The 25,792-nt window shown below is 46.7% G+C and overlaps 1 protein-coding gene across 3 annotated transcripts in view; it reads left to right on the forward strand.

The window, feature by feature from the left end:
• The window catches only part of LOC119382980 (gamma-aminobutyric acid receptor subunit beta), a 213,248-nt gene that overhangs the window by 165,330 nt on the left and 22,126 nt on the right, over nucleotides 1–25,792 (forward strand). For 2 of the 3 annotated variants that reach the window (XM_037650925.2, XM_037650926.2), the window contains exons 6-9: nucleotides 14,515–14,652; nucleotides 18,471–18,928; nucleotides 23,042–23,119; nucleotides 24,791–24,904. In XM_037650925.2, coding sequence (XP_037506853.1) covers nucleotides 14,515–14,652; nucleotides 18,471–18,928; nucleotides 23,042–23,119; nucleotides 24,791–24,904 — 788 coding nt within the window. The remainder of the gene's footprint in view (nucleotides 1–14,514; nucleotides 14,653–18,470; nucleotides 18,929–23,041; nucleotides 23,120–24,790; nucleotides 24,905–25,792) is intronic. The other variant, XM_037650927.2, reaches the window with a different exon arrangement.

A 25,792-nucleotide genomic window follows, 5' to 3' on the forward strand; every position in this document is an offset into this window, starting at 1 on the left:
GACACAGATTGACGCAAAAAAAGAAGCAACCAGCTCGACCAAATGCCATCGCCTTTTTGCCTTGCATTGTGTTCGTCATCATGAGTCATGTTTCACTTTCGTATTTTTCCACAATAATCTTATCCCGTCTTTTGCGTCTGACTTCATCAGTTAGTACCAACCGAGGTACTTGGCTTCCTATGGCGTTGCACTGCAGAGATCGAAGTCGCAGGTTCAATCCCAAGCTCGTGTGCTGCATTTCAATAAAGACATGTCGAAAAAAACCACTCGTTTACTTATAAGTGAACGAATCGTTTCGTAGCCGCCCAGCTGCCTACCCTTCCCCCCCCCCCCCCCCCCGCCCCAAGCGTGCTTTATAATGAGATCGTGGTATTACCACTAAAAAACACCTGGGTTTATATTATTTTGTTTTATTTCATCGGGAGGTTTTTGTATTTGTAATTGCTAATCGGCATTTTCACTCTTGTGATGTCAGCCGTATCTTCTCTTTCCTTAACCGGCTCTAGTTCAGTGGTACTATTTTCCCACATTTCGAAGGTTCTTTCTTTCTTTCTTTCTTTCTTTCTCTCTCTCTTTCTTTCTTTCTTTCTTTCTTTCTTTCTTTCTTTCTTTCTTTCTTTCTTTCTTTCTTTCTTTCTTTCTTTAAAAGTCCTTTAAACCAGCTATAAAGAAAAAAGGAAAACGCGGGAGGCGGCTACAAGACAACTGAAGCTGCGCGCACTAAGGCGAGATGAGGTGCCGACATCATCACCGTTCCCGCGAAAACGCTTTGAGAAGCCATCGAGTACAGACGTCCTCGTCGTCTCGACACAGTCTGAAACGCAGCACTCTCTCCCTCTCTTTCTCGATCTCGTCACTGGCAGCGCGTTCACGGATCTTGCCTTCTATATATGGGTACCGCGGGATTTCTCGGAATGGGGTGCACGGGCACACGATGGCAAGACAGCGAATCAAAATTCTGCGAAATGCGTCAGCGTCTCCCTTGCGACACACCGCTCTCCCCATTCTTCTTTATGTGCGACCGCGCACATCCACCATTGCGAAGGGAGCTTGACGGAACAAGTTGAAAGTATGCTGTGTTTTCTCTGCCTATTCTTCGGTATTTCGCACGACCCGCGGTTGTTTCAATTGTGGTCGCGAAACGCAGCACGTGTCGACTTCTAGTAAAACAACTGTTGTTGGTTGGTTATATGAAGACAACGTAAACCTGAATAAATAGGCTGCAGAAAGCTGGTGTCCTAGGAAATGTTGAAAATATTCCCAGTCATATCCAACAATACAAAAAAAAACAAATAAAACAATAAAGAGATCACAGAAAGCTAGTCCAAAAACAAAAATCAGATACAAAAGCAAGTAAATGCTCAGTGATTCAAGCCAAGCGTAACACTTTATGTTAAGCGTGGATGGGACAATCTAGGCAAACAATGAGCACGAGATACATCTGCAGTAAACAAATGCTAATCCAAACGAGCTAAACAAGAAACACCTCTTCTCTGTTAACAGGTCGATTCCGATATTGATATTCTGCACCTACTGCTCGCGTAAGCAGTCGCACTCCAGTACACTTCTCTGCAAGCTAACCCATAGGCAGCATTAAAAAAGCGAATTTTTTTAAGCGTCACCACTCTCTTCGTCCTGCTGCAACCAAGCGCACGTAGCAGGCCTTGCATCGTTATTGTTTCGTTTTGTGGTGCGTGAATAGTTATGCAGGTGGTATTATAGTATAACCATCAGTACTACTCCATTAATCCTAATCACATAGACTTTTTATTTTCCTTCTTTCAATGGTCCCGACGCCAAAATTCACTCTCACTTTAAGGGAGCGTGCTCTCGTTCTACGGTAAGCGTACTATGTCACACTTACCTCTCGGCACCGTATTGTTTCAGAAAAGTGTTTCCAAAGGCGAATAGATTGTCGTATCTTCCGGTTACTTTGCTTTAAAATAAAAAGAAAGAGGGTGGCGTAGAGAGAAATGTAAAGAAAGAAGTATAGTATCATCTCACTTCCTTAGTTGGTTTTACGCAAGCGAATTTTTTTTTTCGCACTTGTTCCCTCTTACTGCGATCTTCCTATTCAGGTTCGAGCGTAGCAACCGCCATTAACTATAATGTACGGAGGCAGAGACAAAAGGAAAGAAAGATAAAAAGGGGCAGGCTGGCTGTGGAACGGCTCGAACCTTTTACGCACGCGTCAGGAAGGAACGCCGAAAGAGCGAAGGAGAAGGCTGCGGAAACTCTTGGCAATGTTCCGGTCCTGTGGGAGTCACGTCTTTTGTTTGTTTGTTTTTCGAGACCGCGCTGTAGCGGCAGCAACAGCCCAGCAGTAGCAGCGACACCAAACCACACACAACCAAAAGTGGTAACACAAATAAATTGCACCGAGTTGTACCACCAGCCGCTCGCTCAGTTCTGTTCACTTAGCTTCACTCTGAACAGCCGCCGCCTTTTATTCGTGTATTACTTATATTTTGTGTTGTTTAAAGGTAACTGAAGCGCGCAGCTAACTCAGACACGTTATATCTTTTCTTTTTTTTTTTTTTTTGTTCGGCGCAGCGCTTTTCTTTTTATCCGCGTGTCCGATTGCAGCGCGCGCTCACGGTACAACGGCGCGCCATTTCCAAAGCTTCGCCGTTATACTGCTGAGTCTCGCGGAGAAGCCACCGCTGTCGCTGCTCGTGGATTCAGCGCGCGACTGCTGCTGTTGCTGCTGCTGCTGGCGTCGACGGGTATCCTGCGAAAGCGTTCTTACTTGCTGCAAGTTCCATACGCCGTTAACCACGATTGTCTTTACGCGCGCAGAGATGGGTCCGGGCTTTTTTTTTCCTTTCTTTTGTCTCACGTGCTTGCGCACGTGCGTTTGTGTGTGTGTGTGTGTGTGTGTGTGTGTGTGTGTGTGTGTGTGTGTGTGTGTGGTGTGTGTGTGTGTGTGTGTGGTGTGGTGTGTGTGGTGTGGTGTGTGTGTGTGTGTGTGTGGTGTGTGTGTGTGTGTGGTTGTGTGTGTGTGTGTGTGTGTGTGTTGTGTGTGTGTGTGTGTGTGTGTGTTGTGTGGGTTGTGTGTGTGTGTGTGTGTGTGTGTGTGTGTGTGTGTGTGTGTGTGTTGTCTCGTCTGAAACAAAAGGAGGAACGACAGCAGTGCGTACTGCTTTCCTTCCAGTTCTTCCTCGAAGCGTTGATCACTGAACTGTATGTGTATTGTTTATGTGTATTTTGTATGTGTGCGTGTATGTGTGTTGCAGAAAACTCGGCGAGACCGTTAACCTTTCGCAGGCTGCCGCGTCTCTCGGGACGCTTACAGCACTTTTATAGACACCGCGTGCGAGTGCATGGGTGGTATAGGTATAACGACCACCATGACGCCTACATATCGCTTCAGGCCCGTTTTATATTTAGCTTCTTTCGCGATCAAATCTCTAAGTCGAGACTAAAAGCTTGTCGTAATAAAAGCATCGCAGTACTTCTACGCACTCTCCGGGAACATTTTGCTTGCGTTTATATACTGTCTTCTTTTTCTTTTTCTTTTTTTTTTCTTTTTCTTACGACAGTGAATCCGCTCGCTTTGAAGTTTCAGACGACTGCGCTTTTACGGCTAGCACTCGTAAGTCCTTATAGCGTGTGCGGTAATGTTCTCTTTTTTTTTTTCTCTTCTCTCTCTCTTGTCTCTTGGTTTCTCGCGAGGCATGTGTTATGCCAGGGAAGGTTATATCTCCAATTCGTTGATACTCCTCGATCTGAGCGTACGTTTCAACAGGTCCTCGTTGATATCACAGAGAGGGATGACTGTCGGAAGAGCGCATTATCACATTCTATTTCGTCACTAGAGAAACCCAAGATAGCTTCAGCTTTGGAGCGCAATCGGCGTTTTTCAGAGCACGTGTGCTGCTGTACTCCTCTCTTTGAAGTGATCTTTATTGCGAACTGCGGAACGGCTCCAGGGTCAGCACTTAAATAGAAGTGGGCGAAACACAATCGAGTTTCTATTTAAAGGAACCGGAACAGGGGGTTTTCGCTGTTCTTCAAAGTGCGAGCGGTGCCATTGCGACGTCGTAATGCACCCTAGCTGCGAAGCGTTTCTCACATTTTATTGTACTCGTCCTTAAGATTTAAAGAAGTAAAGAGCTTTATTGACTGAAAGGTTCGCAACTCGGTATGAGTGAGTGAGTGAGTGAGTGAGTGAGTGAGTGAGTGAGTGAGTGAGTGAGTGAGTGAGTGAGTGAGTGAGTGAGTGAGTGAGTGAGTGAGTGAGTGAGTGAGTGAGTGATTGAGTGAGTGAGTGAGTGAGTGAGTGAGTGAGTGAGTGAGTGAGTGAGTGAGTGAGTGAGTGAGTGAGTGAGTGAGTGAGTGAGTGAGTGAGTGAGTGAGTGAGTGAGTGAGTGAGTGAGTGAGTGAGTGAGTGAGTGAGTGAGTGATGGTGAGTGAGTGAGTGAGTGAGTGAGTGAGTGAGTGAGTGAGTGAGTGAGTGAGTGAGTGAGTGAGTGAGTGAGCGAGCGAGCGAGTGAAACAACTTCTTTATTAGGTCTACAATAGACGCGAGTAAACTCAACGTCACCTGCCTAGGCCCATCGGGAACGAAAAAAAAATGTATAGAAGATGCCCCCGGGCACATGCTTTCAGCTTTGGCTCGTAAAATTGCCACTTTGTGAACACCCGTTCTTCAGTGATATTCCCCGGATTTCTCAGAGTGAGTTCGATAAAATTCATATTGGCACTGTGTCGGCAAGCTTTAAGGAGACCAATTAAAATCCCGTAAACATTCCATTTATGCGAATTAAATTATTCGGTTCAGCAAGAACCATAGTGATCTAGTAATTTTGGACTTAAGAGTGAGTGAGTGAATAAACTTTATTAAATCGTCCGGGCGAGGCGGGGGGAAGAGAAGATTAACCCCGGTCCCGTCCCACACTCCGTCGATGATGATGGCGTCAGGTGACGGCTTGAAGCCCTTGGACCCGGGTGGCATCCTCGGCTTGCCGGACGGCCCAAAGTTGGTCGGTCAGCTTGTCGCTGGTGAGTGCCGCCTCCCAGCGGCAGCGACGCCGACGCAGCCGATCCTCAGCAGTGACCACAGCCGCGGCGGCGGTCGGCCCCTGCCCTTAGGAACATTTTTTTTTTATAATCTCAGTTCACAAATTGTCTGAAATCCCGGATAAATATATCTATAGTCACTGGACAAGCTGATATGGAAGGTAAAGTTTGGTATAGTATAAATAATTCTTAATCGCTTAATCCACACATGTTATGCACCTCCCGATTATACGCGTAGAATAACTCGTTTTATGTCAGCGCAAATTTTAAATGTGTGTACATCCCTACTCCGACTCAACAAGAAAACTGTGTCCGTTCGTCTATTCCTGTGTCACGTAAGACGAATATTTATAAGGAAATAAATGTATCAAACAAAACAAACTTTCTCGGCGGCGCCGGGTTTCGAACATAAGGCCCCACTGTTAGAAGCCGAATGTCTCACGCACTTGCGGCTAAGCACCCACGCTTGTGACGTCAGAGTGACTTCACAGGGTGACGTCAGCGATGAGGTCATGTCACATTGAGGTCATGTGAAGTTTAGTACTCCGACTGCACACACACATTCAGTTGAGTATCACGTGACTTTTGACCGACCTTTATTACTTAGTTGTCCTTTGCGCCATTCATGTTGACGCCGACGCCGCTCTCGCGATGTACCATCATGCCTCGCGAAATCTCAGTAGGTCTCGCGAAGTATCGTCAGGTATCGCCAAATCTAGAACACGCCGGTGCCGACGGTCAATTTTTGCGTTTGATGGGGCAACCAACGACTTAATAAAAGCTCTATCTAGGACAAGATGTAAAGCCGACACGAAGGATTGTACACATCCGAAACATTACGACATAGCGAAAACGTAACAGCAAGCAAGCGTTTCGGTGGGTGTGCCTTATGTGGGAGCGTTCCAGGCGCTTAAGTACTCCAGAAAAGATATAAAAGACGCCAGGCCGATGGCACCCGACAACAACGTTCCCGGGAAATCCGCAACCATACACTTTCCTACGGTAAAACGTCGCGCTTGCGCATCGCTTGGACATTTCCCAAAGGAGACCTCGCGGGAATTTTACTATAAAAAAATTCACCGACGATTACGATACTGCCTAATTCGACTACTGAGCGCAGCTGTTTAAGTTTTTTGATTTTGTGGTAAGTTGAGGTGCGACTGCCTCGCTAACCGGGAGACCGCGGAAGGCAGTGCGAGGGCGCATTCCACAACAGCCGCCGCGGATAGGCCTCTGTTCGTGCAGCGCTTTATTTTCATATATGGTATCGGTGGACGCACTCGCCGCATACCTTGGTGATGACGTCATCGGTGACTGCACGGCAGCGCGCACTATTGTGGCGTCACGGGTGTCCGCCGCAGAAGCTGTCGTCTCGCCACTGTCGTTCTCTCCTCCTCGTGCTCTCCTCCTCGTGCTCTCCTCGCTATTGCCGTCTTTCATCCTCCGCTGCGCTCCGCGTTCGCTCTCTTTCGTCCTCGTTCGCTCTGCCGGTTACGACGACGCCGACGCCGCACAACGCAGGAACGGGCGCCTAAGAGCTGCGCTCTAAAACTCTTTTTTTATTATAGGCGAACTTGTGCCCAAAAAACTAGATTCAAAATCTAAGAGTCCGCTAGAGCGTTCCACAACAAAGGGTCCCTTCGACCAACGCACGTTTTCTCCCAATCCTCGCAGGTCAGCCCACTTTCTCGTGCCCGTGTGCGAAAGGCATGTGTTGCGCTGTCACAAGAAGCGCGAGCAGGCACGAGGCACTGCAGACGCTAACACAGCGGCGGGCCGCGCTCCGCGTTCGCTCTATCGGTTACGCCGATAGAGCGAACGCCGCACAACGCGCAACGCAGGAACGGGCAACGATGCCGTTCGTTGGAACGCACAGCGACGCACAACGACGCCGCACAACGCAGGAACGGGCGCCTAAGAGCTGCGCTGTAAAACGAAGTGCAACCAGTGCAACCTCGATATTGCTCCATCACGTCTTGATGTCTATTTGAAACTCGAACTTACATAGCACAGTTTCAGGCGTACACTTTAATTGCTTTTAAATATTTTAGAATAAAAGATATGAAGAAATGTTGAAGATAATCGTCGTGAGATAAATGTGGTCTGGTTGCTCGCGCAGTTTCTTAAACATATACATGCAAATTTTGCGACCAACTCAGAGAAAGAAGGGGGCGTTTCAGTGTGGCATATGTTTAGAGTGCTTTTATATACTCGGCTCCATGGACTGTTCGTCCGAGTGCGCACATATTTATGCCAAGAAGACAGCTCGCTGCTCTCCTATGGTGGAGTACGCGGCACCCTAAAAGTATACTCGGCGACAACTTTCTGTGGCAATGAAAGGAAAGCGACGGGGGCGGAGCGCCTGCACATGTACTGCTACGCGAAGTAGTCCGGTTTGGCGCGCGTCTCGTAACGCCGTGGAAAGTGATGGCTAGCGTTGCATTTCGACGCAAACGCTGCTTAGCGTCTAGGGTACGGGTAAAAGGCGCGACTTTTTCAAGCACGCAAAAGCGCAAAGTGACAACGTATAAAGTAAAATAAATACAAATATCTCGCTTGTGTGCGCTGCGTTCCGTCTCAAAAAGCTACATGCAGAAAATGATGGAGTATTTTATACATCTCACGCAGAATTACGGACGCAATTGTGGGACTACATTCATTAGCGGTAGGATACGTGCATTGTGGCTCTGTAGCTTTCCCTTCATTGCCACAGAAAGTTGTCCCCGAGTATAGTTTACTGTTCGTCCTAAACACGACTCAAAAGAAGCAGCTCTACTTCTATTTCACGCCATTCTGCCAACGGAAAGTCATTAGACATGTTTAGAATAGGGTTCGTAGCGTTAGCGTTCGTTGGGTGCGAACAGCTATTTTCGCAAAGCGGAGGTATCCAGAAGGATCGCGTATGACGCATGCGCTGTGGTGGGAAACGCAAAGCTTGGCGTACTCTATGCCAAAAACCACCTATCTTTTTTAATGTGACACGTTATCTTTTTTTTATTATTGCGAAATAATTAGATGTCTTATCAAACGCGTGAATTGAATTCTGGCGTCTTCTATATCTGGCGAGATCTCACTACACTTCGCGAGACCGGCGTCGGCGTCAACATTAATGAGGCAAAAAACAACTCAGTAGTAAAAGTCTGTCAAAAGGCACACGATACTCAAGTGAATGTGCGTGTGCACTCGGCATACCACAATTCACATGACCGCCATTAACATGGCCGTCAGTGACGTCACCATGTGACATCATGATGACGTCACATGGTGACGCACATGCTGTCTAAGGGATCGCAAGAATTTGTTACGTCATAGTGGCGTCACAACATGACATCACATGTGAGTCACTGCTGGACATCGTCGCTTGGTCAAAGGTGGGCCGATCATGGAGGCTGTGCAAAACCATGTGAGGTGATGAAAACTTCTCATGCCTCAGATCCTGGAGGCAGTGCAAAACCACGTTAGGGTCAGACAGCTTTTGGAGGCGGAGGGGCGAGGATCAATACATCGAATGATAAGAAAAAGATGGTTTTTGCCCTCAAGTCGTCTTAGGAGATTGTATAAGGGTCTCTGTGAGTTTTAATTTGTTTAATGGGGTTTTCTATTACTTATTTGCTTTATGCAATAAACGGCGGAGTAACCGAAGCACTCTCAGTCTCTGTCTCTCTATGGCAACGCAGGTGCGACCAAAGCAGATCAGGTCTCCTTATAGTCAGCCTTCATGATGAGTCAGGAAAAGTGTGACAAAAGCTTTAGTGAGAGACCACCAAGTGATAGTTACTAAACAGATAATATTTGACAGAGATAATATTTGACTCGCGTATACGTGTTCAAAATAGAACTAACGTACGATACCAGCTATTCCTCATTGCATTGTTCCTGTGTAAATCTCAGTCTAGTTTAACAACAGCGCCTACATTGGCATGTTATCCCGGCGTCCTGAAATTAATTTTCCCGAAATTAATCCTCTTTCCCATTACGGCCTTCCAAACACGGCATCTTGTGTTCCCTGTCCCACCTACACAGTCTAATGAAAACGGCTAGGAGCCTAAGAGAAAATAAAGTAAGAAAAGATATACATACCGTCATGTAATTACGAGATGATACGGCAGGCCTCGGTATCCTAGTCGCGGGACAGGATTGCATCCACGTCCTACAAGAACAACACATCACGGTGCACTGATTAGAAACTGGCTATGGCATGCGTGCACGCCAGGCGCATAACACGCTCATTGGATTCGCCTCTTTCACGAAATACAAATACGAAGCGCGTGAGCAGGAAAGTGAATGCCGAAACAAGGGAGAGGCATCGTGTTTTTTTTGTCTTTTTTTCTGGTAGGACGCATAATCAAGCGCGGTACTGCGCTCGTCGTAAGCCGGCACGTGGCAGATTGCGTGGCCCACTCGTGGGTCGAGCGTTAGCGAAAAACCCCGACATTCGCGAGGTCAGCTCATTATCGCCGAGCATGGCCGTTCCTTTAGTACATTGTTTCGGAGCCGAACCTTTTGAAAAGAAGGGAGAGACAAATGGCCGTACCAGATAGAGTAAAGCAGAAGAGGTAGCCTCTTATTTTTGTTCCGTGGACGTGCCGTCCCATGCGCAGTTGCTTGGTCGATGGAAACCCGGCGTTCGTTAGAAAATACTATAGAAGTGGCCTTTGTTTTAAGGCGCGTGGCTTCATTACTTTTGCTTTAATTTATTAGAATAAATAAGCAAGTTTTGGCACCAAATTACGCAATGCAGGATACGAATTCTTCAGATCAGGAATGTGAAAATGGGGCACCTGTTATAGAACGTATCCAACATGTAAACCAGTAACCCTCACAGTGGTTTCGAAACTGTTCGAGTGTACCGGACTCATTACAGAGAGCAAGTTTTTTGCTCGAAGCGCACGAGCGCCTATGCGCACCACGCGATAGAGTGAACGACATATGGTGGTTTCGCGTTTAACACTGGGAATGCTGTAACCGTGGGTACAGACTCCGCTTGAAACCGTTAAGTGATGTGGACTTAGATTATGCTTGGGTTGATCGGCAGACCCTTATCGGGTTGTTGTGATCGGAAGTGGTCGCCCCGGCGCGCCACCTTGCGTGGGTGGGCTCACAAGCCTCGGGCTGGTGTCCTGTGCTAGCTCGCTGCGCGCGTCGTGTTGTCTAACCGTCTCGAGCCGTCTTTTTGAGCAGTGACGAGCTACACTAAACTCCACTGATGGGGTGCGCTAAGATGGGCTAAGTGTAGTCAGCCTACTGCTTATCAGTTAACCTACTGCTAGAATACTTCCCTAAGTGGAACAGATACCAATCAAATTCCCAGAGTCAGAAAAGAATGATCCCTACAAATACGGCCCTCATTTAACGTGCTTAACGAGTCTTGTGTAAAAGGTTCGTATAAAAGGCTTTATAGGTTTAACACGAATTGCGTTCATGCTGCTGCGTGTAACTACGCTTGAACTTACCTGCGCGAAAAATTTCAGTGCCGTAAAAGGCAAATGCATCATTATGAGGGCTCACTGATGTATTCGAGAATATCCGTAACAGATGACTACTGCTGCAAAAGTAAAGAACTTCAACGTGTTCTTCGCATTCAACGTAGCTGTCTTCTTACTTATTTTTCCTTCGGTTGTTTAGTGACTGACCTCTTCAGCACGTACAACCCCATGATTTAGTACATGAATAAATAACACGACTTCTCCTCGTTGAGGAATGATTCATGCTCTTTGTAAGACAAACTCAGGCACAAGCTGTAGCTCAACACGCCACGCGAAGTCAGAAAAGCGCTCGCGAAGAAAATTAGGTTTTCTCGCGGCGGTGAAGCCAAAACAAATCTTCCAAGGCGCTTGTTGCTCTTTCCTATGCACACCGGCAATCGTGGAACTCGACGTGTGTTGTTCTTTTTTTTTTCCTTACCTTAGCTTCTTTGTGTAGGAAACAACGCATCTTTGAATCTATTCCTTAATTCGGCTTCCGAGAAAAAATCAGTCAACCTTCGCCTAGCTGAATAAGTGAATGATGCTGGGGAAGGAGATAAGGAAACGCGCAGAGTCGGGGAAGTGAATTCGCGGGGAAATACGAGACTTCTCGTTCCCAGGAAACGAGGCGGTTCAACTTGTGTCTACGCTTTGCGTGTTCCACATCCTTGCTCATTGCTAAAAGAAAGAAAGAAAGAAAGAAAGAAAGAAAGAAAGAAAGAAAGAAAGAAAGAAAGAAAGAAAGAAAGAAAGAAAGAAAGAAAGAAAGAAAGAAAGAAAGAAAGAAAGAAAGAAAGAAAGAAAGAAAGAAAGAAAGAAAGAAAGAAAGAAAGAAAGAAAAACATGGCTGATCCCTCTGTCATAGGAATCCGTAAAGCACGAAAGTGAAACGTGTCTTCATTCATAGACGCAGTTGAGCGTTTGTTGTGCATTCTTTCGCCCCAAGGGCGAAGGAATGAATACTACAGCAACAAATTGTAATGTCACGCGAAGAACGGCAAGCAGCTTGAAACTTGCAATGCGCTGCTCAAGAGAAAGGACGCATGGAACGAACATACACAGGATGAGAGCGAAATGTCACCTTTGTAACTGATTTCTGCGTGAGCACCGCGCTCCTTTCGCAAAAGCGGCCGCTGTAGTGAGCCAAGTGACCTTCGAGCTCTGAACGCAAGACGTACGAACTACCGCGATCACGAGATAAACGCACGCACGAGCGACCACGCCCTGTAGAGGTGGGCGCTCGTCGCAACGGCGACGACCTTTAAAGCGCGCTCTTCTTACGCTTTTTTAGCCCTTCGCACCATCTCGCTAGTGATAACGAAAACACGCTGTAACGTCGATCTCTGAGTACAGCCACCGACAAATGGTTTATATAAATAGCTCGCCGTTAGCATTGCGAAGAACGTGCCGACCATGGCCTGACAGAGCTTTTTCTTGTGGTTTTTTTCTTTGTCCACTGTTAGTCTTTATATTTTACAACGTCATATCCGTGAAGGAAATACGTCAGTGGAGCCGTGGTGGACCTCGGCATAAAACCCTTTCGTGTCAAAGAAAGAAAGAAAGAAAGAAAGAAAGAAAGAAAGAAAGAAAGAAAGAAAGAAAGAAAGAAAGAAAGAAAGAAAGAAAGAAAGAAAGAAAGAAAGAAAGAAAGAAAGAAAGAAAGAAAGAAAGAAAGAAAGAAAGAAAGAAAGAAAGAAAGAAAGAAGCTGTCATCGAAGAGGTGCAGTGCAGAAAGTCACCGAATATTGTTTTGCAAAGAAGCAAGCAAGCAGGAATGAGAAGTATGGGAGAGATGACGCGGGGGCGATGGGGCGAGCGTTACGACGCAATCTAGACCGCGTTGTCAAAAACCTGCGCGAAAAGGAGTAAAATAGGAGCATAGGCGCGAAAGACGAGAAAGAAGAAAGCACCGTACCGAGAATAAAGGGTACAGCAGTAAGGAGGAGAGCGAGGAGGTCGGTCGGGCTTCCTGAGAGTCTCCCGAGTGTACGCCGCTCGCGCGAGCACCACGGGGAACGAAGAAAGCCAGGAAAATAAAAGTCGAAGGGAGCAGGAAAATCATGTTTTGCCCCGGCGCAAATATTGCGGCGGGACGCGGCCGCGCTGAGCAAACTCGCCATATAGCGACGACAGCCGCGGTGGTGGTGGTGGTTTCACGCAGCTTCTTGTATGGCGGCGAACCTCCCTTGACTGATCGTGCGCGCGCTCCTGTGTCAGAGCGCTTCTTTCCTTCTTGCTCTTCCAGCAAGGGCGAAGGCACGGCGTTTTGCTATAGCTAGCTGTTTCGCATCACATCGCCCGGAGGGACGAACTCTACATGCGCTTGTGGTTCCCTGCTCTGAATTGGCTACAGGGTCCTCTGCTTCGCCATGAATGAGAAGAAGACCCTGGCACGCTGATCGAGGACGTCGACGATGGCCCGAAAAATGAAAAGGGGAGGGAGTGGCGAGGAGTGGTGCGTGGTCACAGTTGGTCAGAATGTGCCAGCTCGGTTCTCCCGTGTCTCCGTTCTTTCTTCCATTTTTTTCCATAACCTCGTCTCCCTTTACACAAAAGAAGGCGTCACCAGCAGCGCCTCTGGTCACTGTCGTGCAATTTATGTAGCCGCACATGCCTCGCATGCACAGTATGTATAGATGGGAACAGTGCCCCGAAGGCTCGGGAGAGATATGTACGCGATGGAAGGTGAGATGCTTGCGAAATACGCACTTTGTTTTTCTATGTTCTGAAAAGGTCGTGCCAGGAGGCTCGCGTTCATTCTATTGGTCTCTCTTTTTCTTTCTCTATCTCTCTCTCTCTCTCTCTCAAACACTTTATGATCTACAAGGATGAAATGCGGACGTGGTTAACATACGCGCAAGGTCGGCGCGTAACTAAAAAACTAACCTGCTGGGGTAGACGTCCGCCTCCAAGCGCGAAGTAAAGACAAAGGGAGACGTAAAAACTGCGTCCGAATCTTTATAAAGATGCAAAGTGGCTTCTTGGCAACGCATTGCACATCACCAATATTTTTTTTGTGTCAGCTGTTGCCGATCTCACGATGAGCCACGTATGATGGGACGCTGCACCTCAAGCATTCCATGCCGTGTCCCTTTTACGACGAAACGAAGTTAGTCAAATCACGGCGTTCGCTAAATCTTGGAGCAACAATGGCGAACAGACAATTTGATTATCTTTGAAAGCAAAAAAATTACACCATTTCCCGCTAAAGGGGATCATGAGGCGATGCGAAGCCGGAGCACTTGCACGATCGCGTTCCGTTGGCATTCTTTGGGCATGCTACCGACCTCGCGTCATGGAACGCGAAGAGGAACGCTACGCGCGTCCTGTCTTCTCTCTAGCCTGGCCGTTAATTCTCACAGGGCGAGCGGGGAACGCAGTCGGCAGGCGTGCGAGAGAGGGCAGCGTAGGAGAGAGAGGGGGAGGGGACGCGCATGCGCTGGTGCTCATCGCGGCGTTGCGCAGGAGAGAATCTCGGCATGTCTAGCCCGCGTTTAAGAGGAAGAGTGGAAAGGGGGAGGGGAGAGGGAAAGTGGAAAGGTAAGGTGGAGAGGAGAAGTGGAGAGGGTATGCGCATGCGCAGTAAGGGTGGTCACGCCGCACACCACCACCACCACCGTATTGAACTCCGCCATAAGATACTTCGCATCTAATAATTTACTCTGAAATATATGCAAATGTGTGAAACATCAAGCTCTAAGGGCCTGTGAAGTCGGATCAACTATGGCAATCTACAGGGAAACGAAGAAAACACGCAGGCAGTCTTTGTGGCACTAGTTCGCTGATATTCCAGCGCTCATGGCGGTACAAAGTTAATAGCACTCAGTGTTACGTATTATTCTGGCCACATTCTTACAGCTATAACAAGCAAAGCTTTGTTATAGTAATCATAAGTGAGGGACGATCACTGTTTGTTTATACGTATAGTGCCTATTATACTTAACTGCAGCCAGAAAAGTTGATCATGTACGCGGTCCTGTATCTCTGTCTGTTTTCTAACATCTTTTTTCTTTTCCTTTTCTCGCAGTTGGTTACACCATGAAAGACATCCGCTACCGGTGGTCGGACGGCGACACGTCCGTCCGAATCGCCAAGGAGGTAGAGTTGCCGCAGTTCAAAGTCCTCGGTCACGTCCAAAAAGCCAAAGAGGTTGCCCTAACGACAGGCAAGTCCCAATCACAGGCCGGCTCTTACGCTGCACACTCACCAAAATATCCACCTTTCCCGTTTCCCCAAGCGTGCACGTCTGGCAGCAAAGCACCGCCGCGTAGAAAAAAAAATACAAAACAAACACGGAAGAACGAGAAAGGTCACTTCCTCCCTCATTTCTTCCTGGCTTTCCCGAATCTTCATCTATCGACTCCTGACACGGGCGCTCCCGTTTAGCCTCCCTTCACCTTTCTTTTTTTTCTCGGAGGAGAAAGGGGGTGGGTATTGGTGGATGGCTGCACCCGTTGGGCATCAGCAGCGCCCACAGAGCCAGCGCTTCCTTCCGGTCCTTGGCGGTGCCTAGAACGATGCATCGATTGGCAAACTCATTTGTCCAGGCAGATTCCCGTTTAGGGATAGTAAAGTAGAGGGCACGACATTGCCCCTGGACGGCTACACCTGATGAGCCTGGTTATTTCCTGCACAGCCAGCGAGAGCACGCGCGCGCTCCGCCACCTCCGAGGGGCCGCCTCTGGCGCAATATGGCGTTCGGTCTCGGCGTGTAGTCGTGCGTAGTGGAGTGGAAACGTCGAACGCAAATCAGTGCATGCCCGCCGGCTCGGCAACAGTGCCTGACCAGTTCTTCAGCCAATCAATCGATCGCCGCTATGGGCCGAACTTAGCTGAGCGTGACTTGTCTTCCCTGTTTCGTGGTAGAATGGGCTCGCGTGAACTCTTCCGGTCAGAAGTGATCGGTGTTTAGCCCATCGCGCCTCGCGGCTCGTAATTTAGAGCGGGAGTTCAATGCGTGTTAACTTGGATGTGCCGCTCCTAGACCGGCTGTCACTGGGTGTCCCCTAATTAGCTGTAACAGTGACTGGAAATGTAACCGTTGATCAATACAATAAGTTATTCCGCCAGCGAGTCAACGAACGAATCAGAGCAGAGTTGAGCGAGTGGTGACAGGATTGATATTTCAAGCGCCAAAATACCTGCCCCTATAGCTGCTAACTCGCGAGCCTACAATCATACGGGGAGAAGTTTGAATGCGCAATTGTCGCGTGTAGAAATAAGTGCGTGTGCGCGCTCGCAGAACAGGGCCACTTTATTCATGCCTGAACTACCCCTGTAGCAGCAGTTCATTCAGGCAGGCCAAAGAAAGTGTTCGAACTAATCACTTTATCATCTGCGGGCAAGTAGCACTTATGCCCCTGTGCTTTCGTCACTTAACGCCTGTCTATTTAAGGTAGACAACGCGTTTTGAAGGCTGTGGATCATCAAAAGCGGAAAGGAACATCGTTAACAACTTCTAGAGTATCGCTATTCTCATCACGTATACCACAAAATCACAAGTGAAAATCAAGGCAGAATCAACTAGTATATTCTTCGAATTAATTTCAATAGAGGATGATCTGTCATACTTAAGTTGACAGCTCTTCGAGGCTATGTCTGGGCAATGCTGTGTAAAGACTGGTTGAAATATTGTACTGCAAACCACAAGGAAAGCGCTGGCTCGACTTGAGGGCAACGAAATGTGCCATGCAGTGCATGTTTCTAATATTTTGTATACTGCATAGGTGGTTGTTAGAAACATAACCTCATGCTAACGCAGCAAACACCAGGTGAAACTAACGTCACCACTTTTCATCATTTCTTATCGCCAAAAAACGTACGCTCGTTTGTTTGTTTGTTTTTCGCTTTTTTTTTGTTTTTTTACAACTCTTCAGGGGATGATACCAGCGAATGTTCATATTGTAATCGTCATGTTTATTAGAATTGAAGAGCGTTGTTGGTGTTGCACCTTCTGCCGGGGTGAGCACTTGACAAACCATTGTACATTGCCTTGTGCATTTATTGCTTAAGCTCAGATTTACATTCACAGTATTACTATACCTGCATGTAAATCGGGTTATCATTTTCGCTGCATAGTGTTTCTTGGTATAAAAAGCAGTGATTCCTACCTGAACGCCGTCCTTTCTGCTCGAATAATCAGCCTGGCGCTTGCAAGACCATGAGTCTTAGAAACAATAACAATATATCAACCTACCATTATCTATATTGGGCACAGAAATTGTTTTTCATGCACGAATACGTTTGAGAAATTTCTGAGGTGCACGTTTCGAGCGCGCATTCTAATGGTAGCCTACTTTGATGTGGCGTGTTGAGAGTACGGTAGCAGTCATTATTCTTCTGTGTAGACCCATGTGTCATAATATAGTTAAGTGCGTAGGCTCCGGTTCTTTCAATAACATGGCGTCTCCCATATGGAAACACATCACGCATTCTTTCATCAAATAAAGAGGGCGGTAAAGACGATGACTACTGTACCATCAATAGGAACTCTTCTATTTTATCTTGGTGCTCTTTGAGGTGTATCAGTTTACATTGTTTATGTCTTAGAGCCACTAAACCTAATAAAAAATATCCTCAATGCAACACAAGGATACAGCAATGATCGTTGCGTCTTCATGCCAAAGAAGACACATATGGTTACCGCTTCCTGTTTCAGCGCAACAGCAGGCCCTGCGTATCAGTGTTGTTCCTTCCACTCAGTCTGATTATATTTGTTACTCCAATGATTAAATATCGCGAGCTTCGTACGGTCGAATCAGTTTTAATGTATAGGCAGAAAAAATAACAAAAGCCGAGACGTGGTTTTCACATATTTGTTATTAACATCATGTCATCAGTATTAGCATTCGTTTTGAGCAATGAGCTTGGCAAAGATAATGTATAAGGCTGAGAACATTGCGCTACTGTCTTTGGAGAAACTATTGCTGCCATGGCTGTTTTAAGGAATGCGTTCATGTAGTAGTCACACCTTTCTTCATTTTTTGTTGCGTTTAATAACCCATAAAGACCATTAAGAACTTCAAGCGCTGTATAGCGCTGTGTTCACTGTCTCTGCTGCATACACCTTGCCCATGTTCTTTCATGTTGAGAGACGAGCATCTACACACTCTCCCAGTACGAGCACTTTGGCTAATAAGCTCCCTGCCCAACGCCGCGCTCCAAGTTTCGCACCGTACTGGGATAGTCGTGTAGCTGCTGTTTTGCGACATGACATTGTACTGGTCACCAGCTGCATGCTCCCGTCTACCAGCAGGCGTAGATGCCACCACGTGCAGTTCGTTAGCTAATGCACAGCACCCACTGCGCGCTTTCCATTCACTCCTACCGTCACAGTTCGCCCATTCTGGCGAGATCCCTCGCCTGTACCTTCCAACGTCGTCAAGCTGTAGTTTTAGATCGCTTGTAGTGGCAACAGTGTGTAAGCCAGCTGACAATCTGTACCAGCTATGCCAAGCCAAACACTTGCTTTTAGGGTGAGAGCTACCAACTAAAAAAAGAGTGATATTCTTTCTTTTCGACCTCATAGCCATCGGAGCTTCGAGTGGCTGTGCTAAGTTTGCACGGCACACGCCTCAGCTGTTGGACGAGAGCACAGCTTCGAGCAACGACGACGAAAGGCTTTGTGTGCGTGTATGTATGTGTTTGTGTGCCCACGTCAGAGCCTGATGGCGGAGTGCCTGATGTCTCAACCTTGGCGTAAAAGCGTTCTTTGAGAGAAGCCAATGCGATTCTTTCGGCTCAATCGGAGACTAAGAGCAAAAAGGCAATGCAAGATCACAGAGAAATGCGAGGGGAGGGGACAGTGTCGCCACCGCCGCTGCAGCCGGCAGACTTCGCGTAGGTTTCTCGCGACATGTAGCGCCGCGGCGCGGGTGCGCCCCCGCGTTGTGCATGCGACGACCAGTAAAACATGGTTTCCCCTTCCCCCCACTTCCCCCTCTCACATCCGCCCTTGTCCTTCCTCTTCCGCTGTCGTTGTAGGAAACTACTCCCGGCTGGTTTGCGAAATACGGTTCGTCCGTTCCATGGGTTATTACCTGATCCAGATCTACATCCCCGCCAGTTTGATCGTGGTTATTTCGTGGGTCTCCTTTTGGCTCCACCGTAACGCTACACCAGCTCGCGTCTCCCTGGGCGTGACCACAGTGCTCACCATGACCACACTCATGTCCAGTACCAACGCAGCACTGCCTAAAATCTCGTACGTGAAGAGTATCGACATCTACCTGGGGACTTGTTTCGTAATGGTGTTTGCCTCGCTCCTGGAGTACGCCACGGTAGGATATCTCGGCAAGAGAATCACCATGAGGAAAACCCGCTGTCAGCAGCTGGCAAAACTTGCAGAGCAACACAGGCAGAGATGCGCCGCTGCTTCTTCCAACGAGCCAAGCTCTGAGCCCTTGCTAGCCAGTCCTGAAGTATCCATTGTCAAGACGGTCGTAAGTGAACGCTCTTACCTCTTTTCTTCTACTCTTTACGGTCTCGTTGTATTTTCTGCCTTGTTACTCTTGTGTCGTTTTCATTTTTTGTGTTTGTGTATTTATTTTATGCCTTGGTGACTGCTCTCCCATTTTCTCGCCTCCTTTCGGCGAGTATGCGTCATGAAGTGAGTCAGTTTGGTTTGAACTATTACAACGACAGCTATAGTGGCATTAACCATTTACATCGCAATACCATTCATTGTTTGTGGGAGTAAATGTTCAACTCCAGTATATTTTTGTCAGTTTCATTTCCTCATATCCTGCCTACGTTAAATTTTTATATTGTAGGTGATATCTAGCGTACGGCTCTTTGAAAAAAGAATATGAATGTCCATACATATTGTTCACATGCCCGCGCAACTGCTTTAGGGAGAGTATAAAGTCTAAAAAGATCGTTGTTCACTTTTTTACTTGTTTAGCCAATATTCTTTTGTTCCGTTCATAACGTCCCATTTCTTTATTATATATGCTTTTGTTGTATCAGCCTACTGATTACTTCGATAGATCTTTCTTCTGTATCTTACTTCCTCGAAGTCTGTCATGATGTCGCCATGCTGTTACTGCGCCGCATGGGCTCACCAGTTCTCATTGAAAGAAACAAAATGCGACAGTGTAGAGCCACCACTTACCTCATGCGTGCACAATTGTCACGTTCACAATTACACGTTGCGTACTGAGCGTGCACTGCCTTGCAAACTCCAATCTTTTACATACTCTGTCTCGCAACTACGTCACACTGGAGTGGAAGCCACCATGCGGCGCTGTGATGCACGTCACAATGCGTACGAACGCGTGAAGTTTTACGACTGCGTACCCGACTGATGGAAGATGCTATGGCTTTGCATGAGTGCCACATTATCGTAGATGTTACAACGATTTGCAGTAACTTTGTACTAGATTGCAAGCTACGAAATCTGCTGCCACATTAAAAAAAAAACCTGCCAAACACCGCGTTTATGCGATAGCACTCCTGATTGGCCAGCTCCAGCGCCCGTGCTATCGTGAAAAGGCATGTAAACTTAAGCGTTATGCAACAATGTTGCACTGAGATGTCACTGGAGCATAAGCGGTGCAAGGATATATGCGTCTTTACAGTATTAATTTAGTTCGGCTTTGGCATCCACTCCAGTGCTAGCTGATTGTGAAACCGAGTATACAAGAGAGCTGACTCACTTCAAGCAATGACAATTTTCTCTCTCTCTCTATCTTTCTCTCTCTCTCTCTCTCTCTGGTTTATTTCACTTCACTGCAAGCATGTGGCATTCTTTATTTTGGGCAGTTCACCAAACTTTCTTTTAAAAACAGAAATTGCTTGTAATTCTGTACACTCGCTTCGCTAGAGGCACCCTGGCCACGGTAAGAAATTAACGTATACAACATGCACGGTGACTTTTTTCGACGCTTTTGTGCACGAAGGGGGACGTCTTTGCAGGGGCGGGCAATATCTTTCCTTTCTCATCTTTTCTCTTTCAATTTCTTGTCTTTGTTAATGTATCTATCTACCTATTTTCATTACATGTGCTGTGTATACGATTGTGAATATCTAGGCGCTCGTTATTTTCCAGTTAAGCGCTAGACCTGCCCTCTCCCCCATTGCCAAAATATTTGGTGGCGCTTTTCGGACGAGAAAATAATAGAATTCATGCACGCGATTCCTGAGCTCTTGAAACCAGCTTCTAATAGGTTCACAAAACTGTGGGGGGAAAAGCAGCAACCTTCGCATAAGGTTAAGGTTTTATTCAGGTGTAACATTACATCTCTGTGCTATCGATTATGTAAGTCCCATGACACACACGTCGTATATAGAAGAAATCATCGTAGCACACTTCCCAGTCGTTTCTTTTCACATTGTTTATTGAAAAACATGGTGCCGTTAGGAAAAGAACAGCCAGGGAAGTGTTTTGAAGATAAATTCTAACGCTATTTATATCTACGTCTTGCGTGCCGTACCTTTTAATCCGTTCTGCTACGGTCGGCTTCCCGTATCTTTTCCTGTCTCCAGCTTCGCTTCTTATTGCCTCGTAAAACGAGCCTCTTTATCTCCCCGACGTCTTCCTGACTCGGCGTTATTGCAGACCCTCTTCTCACGCATATGCTTCGCGTATGAACGTGTGTACAGCTAGGCTTTATCAACTTCTCACTCTTTTTATTACGTCCTTTCTTTCTTCCATAGCGTTCTCTGTCTTTCTCTTCTTTTTATCATTTTCTTTTCTTCTTTCCATCTTCTACTTCTTTCACTGCTTTGAACGCTGCCACATTGCCGGTCTCCGACGTAGCTCACGCTACCCTCTGCACCGCCACGCGCACTGCCTCTCTCGATCACGCTGTCACACAATCTGCTTACTCTTTTCATTTCCCTTTCTCTTTTTTCTTTTCGCCCAACTCCGTGGGTATCGTGAATGCCGAGACATCGCTTCCGATTCCCTCATGCTCACTACATACTTTCACTTCTTTTTTTCCTCGATGGTGCACAATGCCGAACCCCAGTCCACGGCACAGCGACTCACTCTCTGCGCCTATCTCTGCCATTGGTGTGTCAAATCGACAGCAGCCAGCGGAAACGGCAGCCCTACTGTTGGCTTTCGCATTTGGCTTTTGCTCTGTACGCGTTGAAAAGGGCCTTTGCGCAATGCGAAAGCGCGCCCCTCTTGCTGCTTAACTGCGCTGTCGATACACAAAGCGCTGCTGATGCAAAGGCAACGACAGAACGTGTATGGCGTGCGGCGCTGCAATGGTCTTTGGAACGGGCACCCGTCACGGACCGCTGGTTAGGTATACGTTCGCGTGATTTAAAACTTCATGATCCAGTGAAAGCGATATGTTCTCTATTTATTTATTTGACTTGTCGGACGCCGATCAACCTCACTGCTGGGCGATAGGAGCAAGTTTATTCGTTTGTTGTTCTGTAAGAGTTAAGTTCGGTACATCACAGCGGAGAGCTGTCAGTGGGGGAGAAAGAATGCACGTAGTGTTAAACGAAAGAACACGTTTTTCTTTGCTAGTAGAAATTTGTTAGTTACGCTAACGTTCTACAAAAACAAAGAGCGATTGAACGTAGAACACAGGCTAATGCAGCGTTTCTCTTTGTTATATTAGTTTGTTAGCCTAGATCTTAAATTTTTGTAATTATTGGCTGAAGTTGACTTCGGTATCTGAATGTATATCCGTGAACAAAAATAGATGCACCAAAAGCTTTTTAAAGAACAACGAGATTCTTGACAATTGATACTGTCAGCTTAAAACTGTTAACCACATTGTGATATTTGGTATGAGAAGCCTCTGTATTCTCCAGTCTGGAGTTAGTGCCAGGGCATCGATGTGATCCTTCTCCTTTTTCAGTAAACTTCGACAGTGTAGTTATCATCGGCAATGTATGATGTACCGGATTCTGCAAGAAGGACTTGCTATTCACTATACTGAATAAAGATGTCCCCAGCACTGTAGAAGCGACATGAATTTTAATGGCGCGTATGAAATAGTCAGAACGGCTGTACCAACTCATTAAACACCATTTTTAGAACGCTTTGTCGTCGATACTGAAACCCCCTTGCACAGTGGTGCAGGGTCCGCTATAGTTTTACCACGTTCCACAAGTTCATATTCAATCAACTATCCTCAAGGACAAGCACGAAAGGCACCTCAGTACGTCTCCGTCCTACTCAGCGCCTTATTTGTGCCCGTAGTAGACGCCACTGCGCTAGAAATAAGAACGAATGCGTTCGTGTCGCGCGAATAGAGTTGGTTCGCACAGGGCACAACGTTAGCTTACTGACCGCAGTACTGTCACGAAAGACTACCACAATAAAGAAGATTTACGACACCCAGTTCTCGCGCTTGTAGATCTCGGAGTTGGTTCGTGTCGTTGGATTGGAGAATGGTATTGTAATAGCGCACCATTATAGGGATGTAACATGCTTGCTGAGCGATGTAAGGATTGAAATTTTTTTAAAATGAAGAGTCGAAGAGAGGCTCTGACGCGACGGCAGTGCGGAGGTGCGCGCGAAGCGATTCGGGGCCGGAGTGGTGGAGCCCCAGTTGCGATTCTTGTGGGTGCCACCCCCGGTTTCCCAGGGTTCCTGTCAAGTTTGTCCTGCTGCGGTGGCATCCCAAGGACAACCGAGGGAAGCACCACCAACCGGATTTACCATGGTGAGTCGTCGAAGAAACGCTGACGCCGGTGCCATCGCGACGTGCGCGCCGAACTCCTCCCGGAACAAGTCTTTTATCTTTTCTTTCATTTGTGCGCGACCACTGAACGCGGCGGTAGGGACTCGGACATGCAGCAGAAAGCTTTATGTCAGTACGTTTTTTGGCGCAAGAGCGTGCAACTAGCGGTGTTAAGAAGACAAAGCAAGTGAGTAAAGACAAACAGCAGAAACCGGAGACATGCGCTGACTAGAAACATCTTCTTTCTTCTCCATTCCCCTCATTTGAAGCGCATTTTAAAAGATCAACCAGTTCTAAACCGCAATGTTTCCTACCATTAAAAACTACAGTTTCTTCTAACCACTGAAAAAAAAACATCCTCGTGTCCGCATTTACCTTTTATTTTACTTAACAGTGAGGCACTGAAATAGTTCTCGAACTTCTCCTTCTTTTGTACTCATTAGATATGTGGCAAAGTCCAGAGATTATGCGCTACACGAGGTAATTATATACTAATAAAAAGTGGTTTAGACCTTGAAAGAAAGCTAGTGAAGCGCTAACACCGAAGCTTTAACCTTCTATTTTGGGAAAAACAGGTAATTAAACGTCGTGCGCTAATATAATTGAAAGAAATAGCAGGCTATGTTTCTACATAAGTAATATTTGCCATAACAGAAAATGATAAGCTTCCGTAAAGTTCCAGTACGTAGAACGCTGTCATGTAGTCTAGAACGTGTAGTTTTATAAATGTAACCCCTATTACGTGCGAGTCGTTGATTCGCGATTACTTTATTAGAGATGTTATTACGCTATATGCACGTCGACGATAAGCAACGTACACAAACAAATGTCTTCGTTGTTTATTCGTGTGCGTATTAACAGGTGGTAAAAACGTCAATTATGCGTCTTCGACTTTCAATGTTCTCATTGCTGCTGCAACGTCGCTTTCTTTTATTGCTCCTATGACTGTGTCGAAGACTTGCCTTGCTTCCGCGGCTACGTGCTTTTAGAGCTTCTGTCGCATTTTGGCTTCAAGCTTCTCGCTTTTTTTTTCCTCTGCACTTTTCGCAGGAATACTTTTTTTCCTCTTGTCAGTGAGCCATGCTTATTGTTGCACACCGTTTTAACGAAATGTTGTGTTCTATGCACGAATTTAATAAATGGTTGACGTGTTTAGTAAAGATGCCGCGGTTAGAACTCCGGCGGATGCCTGAGCGACACTGTGAGGCGATATCTACCTTAAACGTCGGTGGAAACACGAACTAAATAAACAAGAGAAAAACTTCTCGAGCATCCCCCATAAAAGGCCGAACTGTGGCATTGTGTTAACTATATCAGGGGGGGGGGGGTCTCTATGTCCCAAAACCACAATATTTTTATTAGACATGCCGTGTTTAAAGATTCCTAAATAGTTTTAACCATTTAGGTTTGTACAAAACGCACCTAAATCTCAGTACACGTGCGTTTTTACATGTTCGTCCCTATCGAAATCCGGCCACCATGGGCGGGACTAGAGCCCTGGTTCTCGCGCTCAGCAGCGCAACTTAGCGTCTCAGCTATCATGGCTGGTACGCCTGGCTTTGTTAATTGGTGGCGACCGAGCGTGGTCCTCCTCTATCTTTTTTTTTCTGATCCTGAAGTATTTACGAACGTTTTCTCGTTTTTACTTTTCAGGGTCGCAGAGGCGCAGACCAATGTTGCCCTGGTCTCCAGGGTTCATGTCAGGTCTGCCCCGCTGCGGTCGCCTCACAAACTCAACAACAGGCTCCTCCACCAGGGATACCTATGGTAAGGCCAGCCCATATCATGTCCTGTCTTGCGTTATAACGTATTTTTCATATTTCGTGTAGGTTCCCCAGTTGTGAAATTTCAGCCAAAGATATGGCCGCTTTCAGTTCACCTGTTTTGAGCACGCCCAACTGTTGGGAAACCCGTATGTTTTGAGCTGAAACTTTGTCCTGCATAGTGTTGGGATGCAGTAGCGATGCCCAGCAGAAGCGTTTGGAACTTCTACTATCCCCAGACAGCTGCGTGCACGTTAGTGCTGGTGCTCTTGCGAAAGCCAGTTACACAAGCATAACCTAAACTGGAGGCTCTTATTCTGCACCGATTTTCCAGTACGCGGCAATTATAAAGCTGCATTCTGAGTTGCTTCCTCTTTTTTTATCATTACGTTAGCTTTAGACCAAAGGATCCAGCCGTTTTTGCCCACAAAATGTGTCTTGAGATTGTCGAATGCTGATTATTTAGAGTTTTGAGACTTGTAGCGCGCGGTGTGTGCTTAAATCACAGTACAGTAGACTAATTTCAACGGCACCGGCTATTCCTCAAGACATCGAAAGAGGCTAAGCGGTTTAGTGCTCGTTCGTGGTCAACTTCAGGTTGTCTCTGCCGTTGACGGTTTTCTAACGTTCACTACACTCCACTTCGAATGCACACACTCTGTGTGTTGTTGCGTGTCAGCGGTTCACTAAAAACAGCTCTGTCATGCACTAAAGTGTTTTTGTTGTGTTTTTTTGTGCTCCAACGAACAGCCGTGTCCTCTTTGGCGCACTAGACATGTCTTGAGTCTACTTATTTTACGTTTTCAAGAAGCTATAGATTAAGCAGAAGCATACTGCACCACACAGAGCTCCCAACAACAAAAGACAAAAGCGCAGGCCAACACAGCAAAAT

Source organism: Rhipicephalus sanguineus, chromosome 2, assembly GCF_013339695.2.
Source record: "Rhipicephalus sanguineus isolate Rsan-2018 chromosome 2, BIME_Rsan_1.4, whole genome shotgun sequence".
In the NCBI taxonomy this organism is placed as follows: Eukaryota; Metazoa; Arthropoda; class Arachnida; order Ixodida; family Ixodidae; genus Rhipicephalus; species Rhipicephalus sanguineus.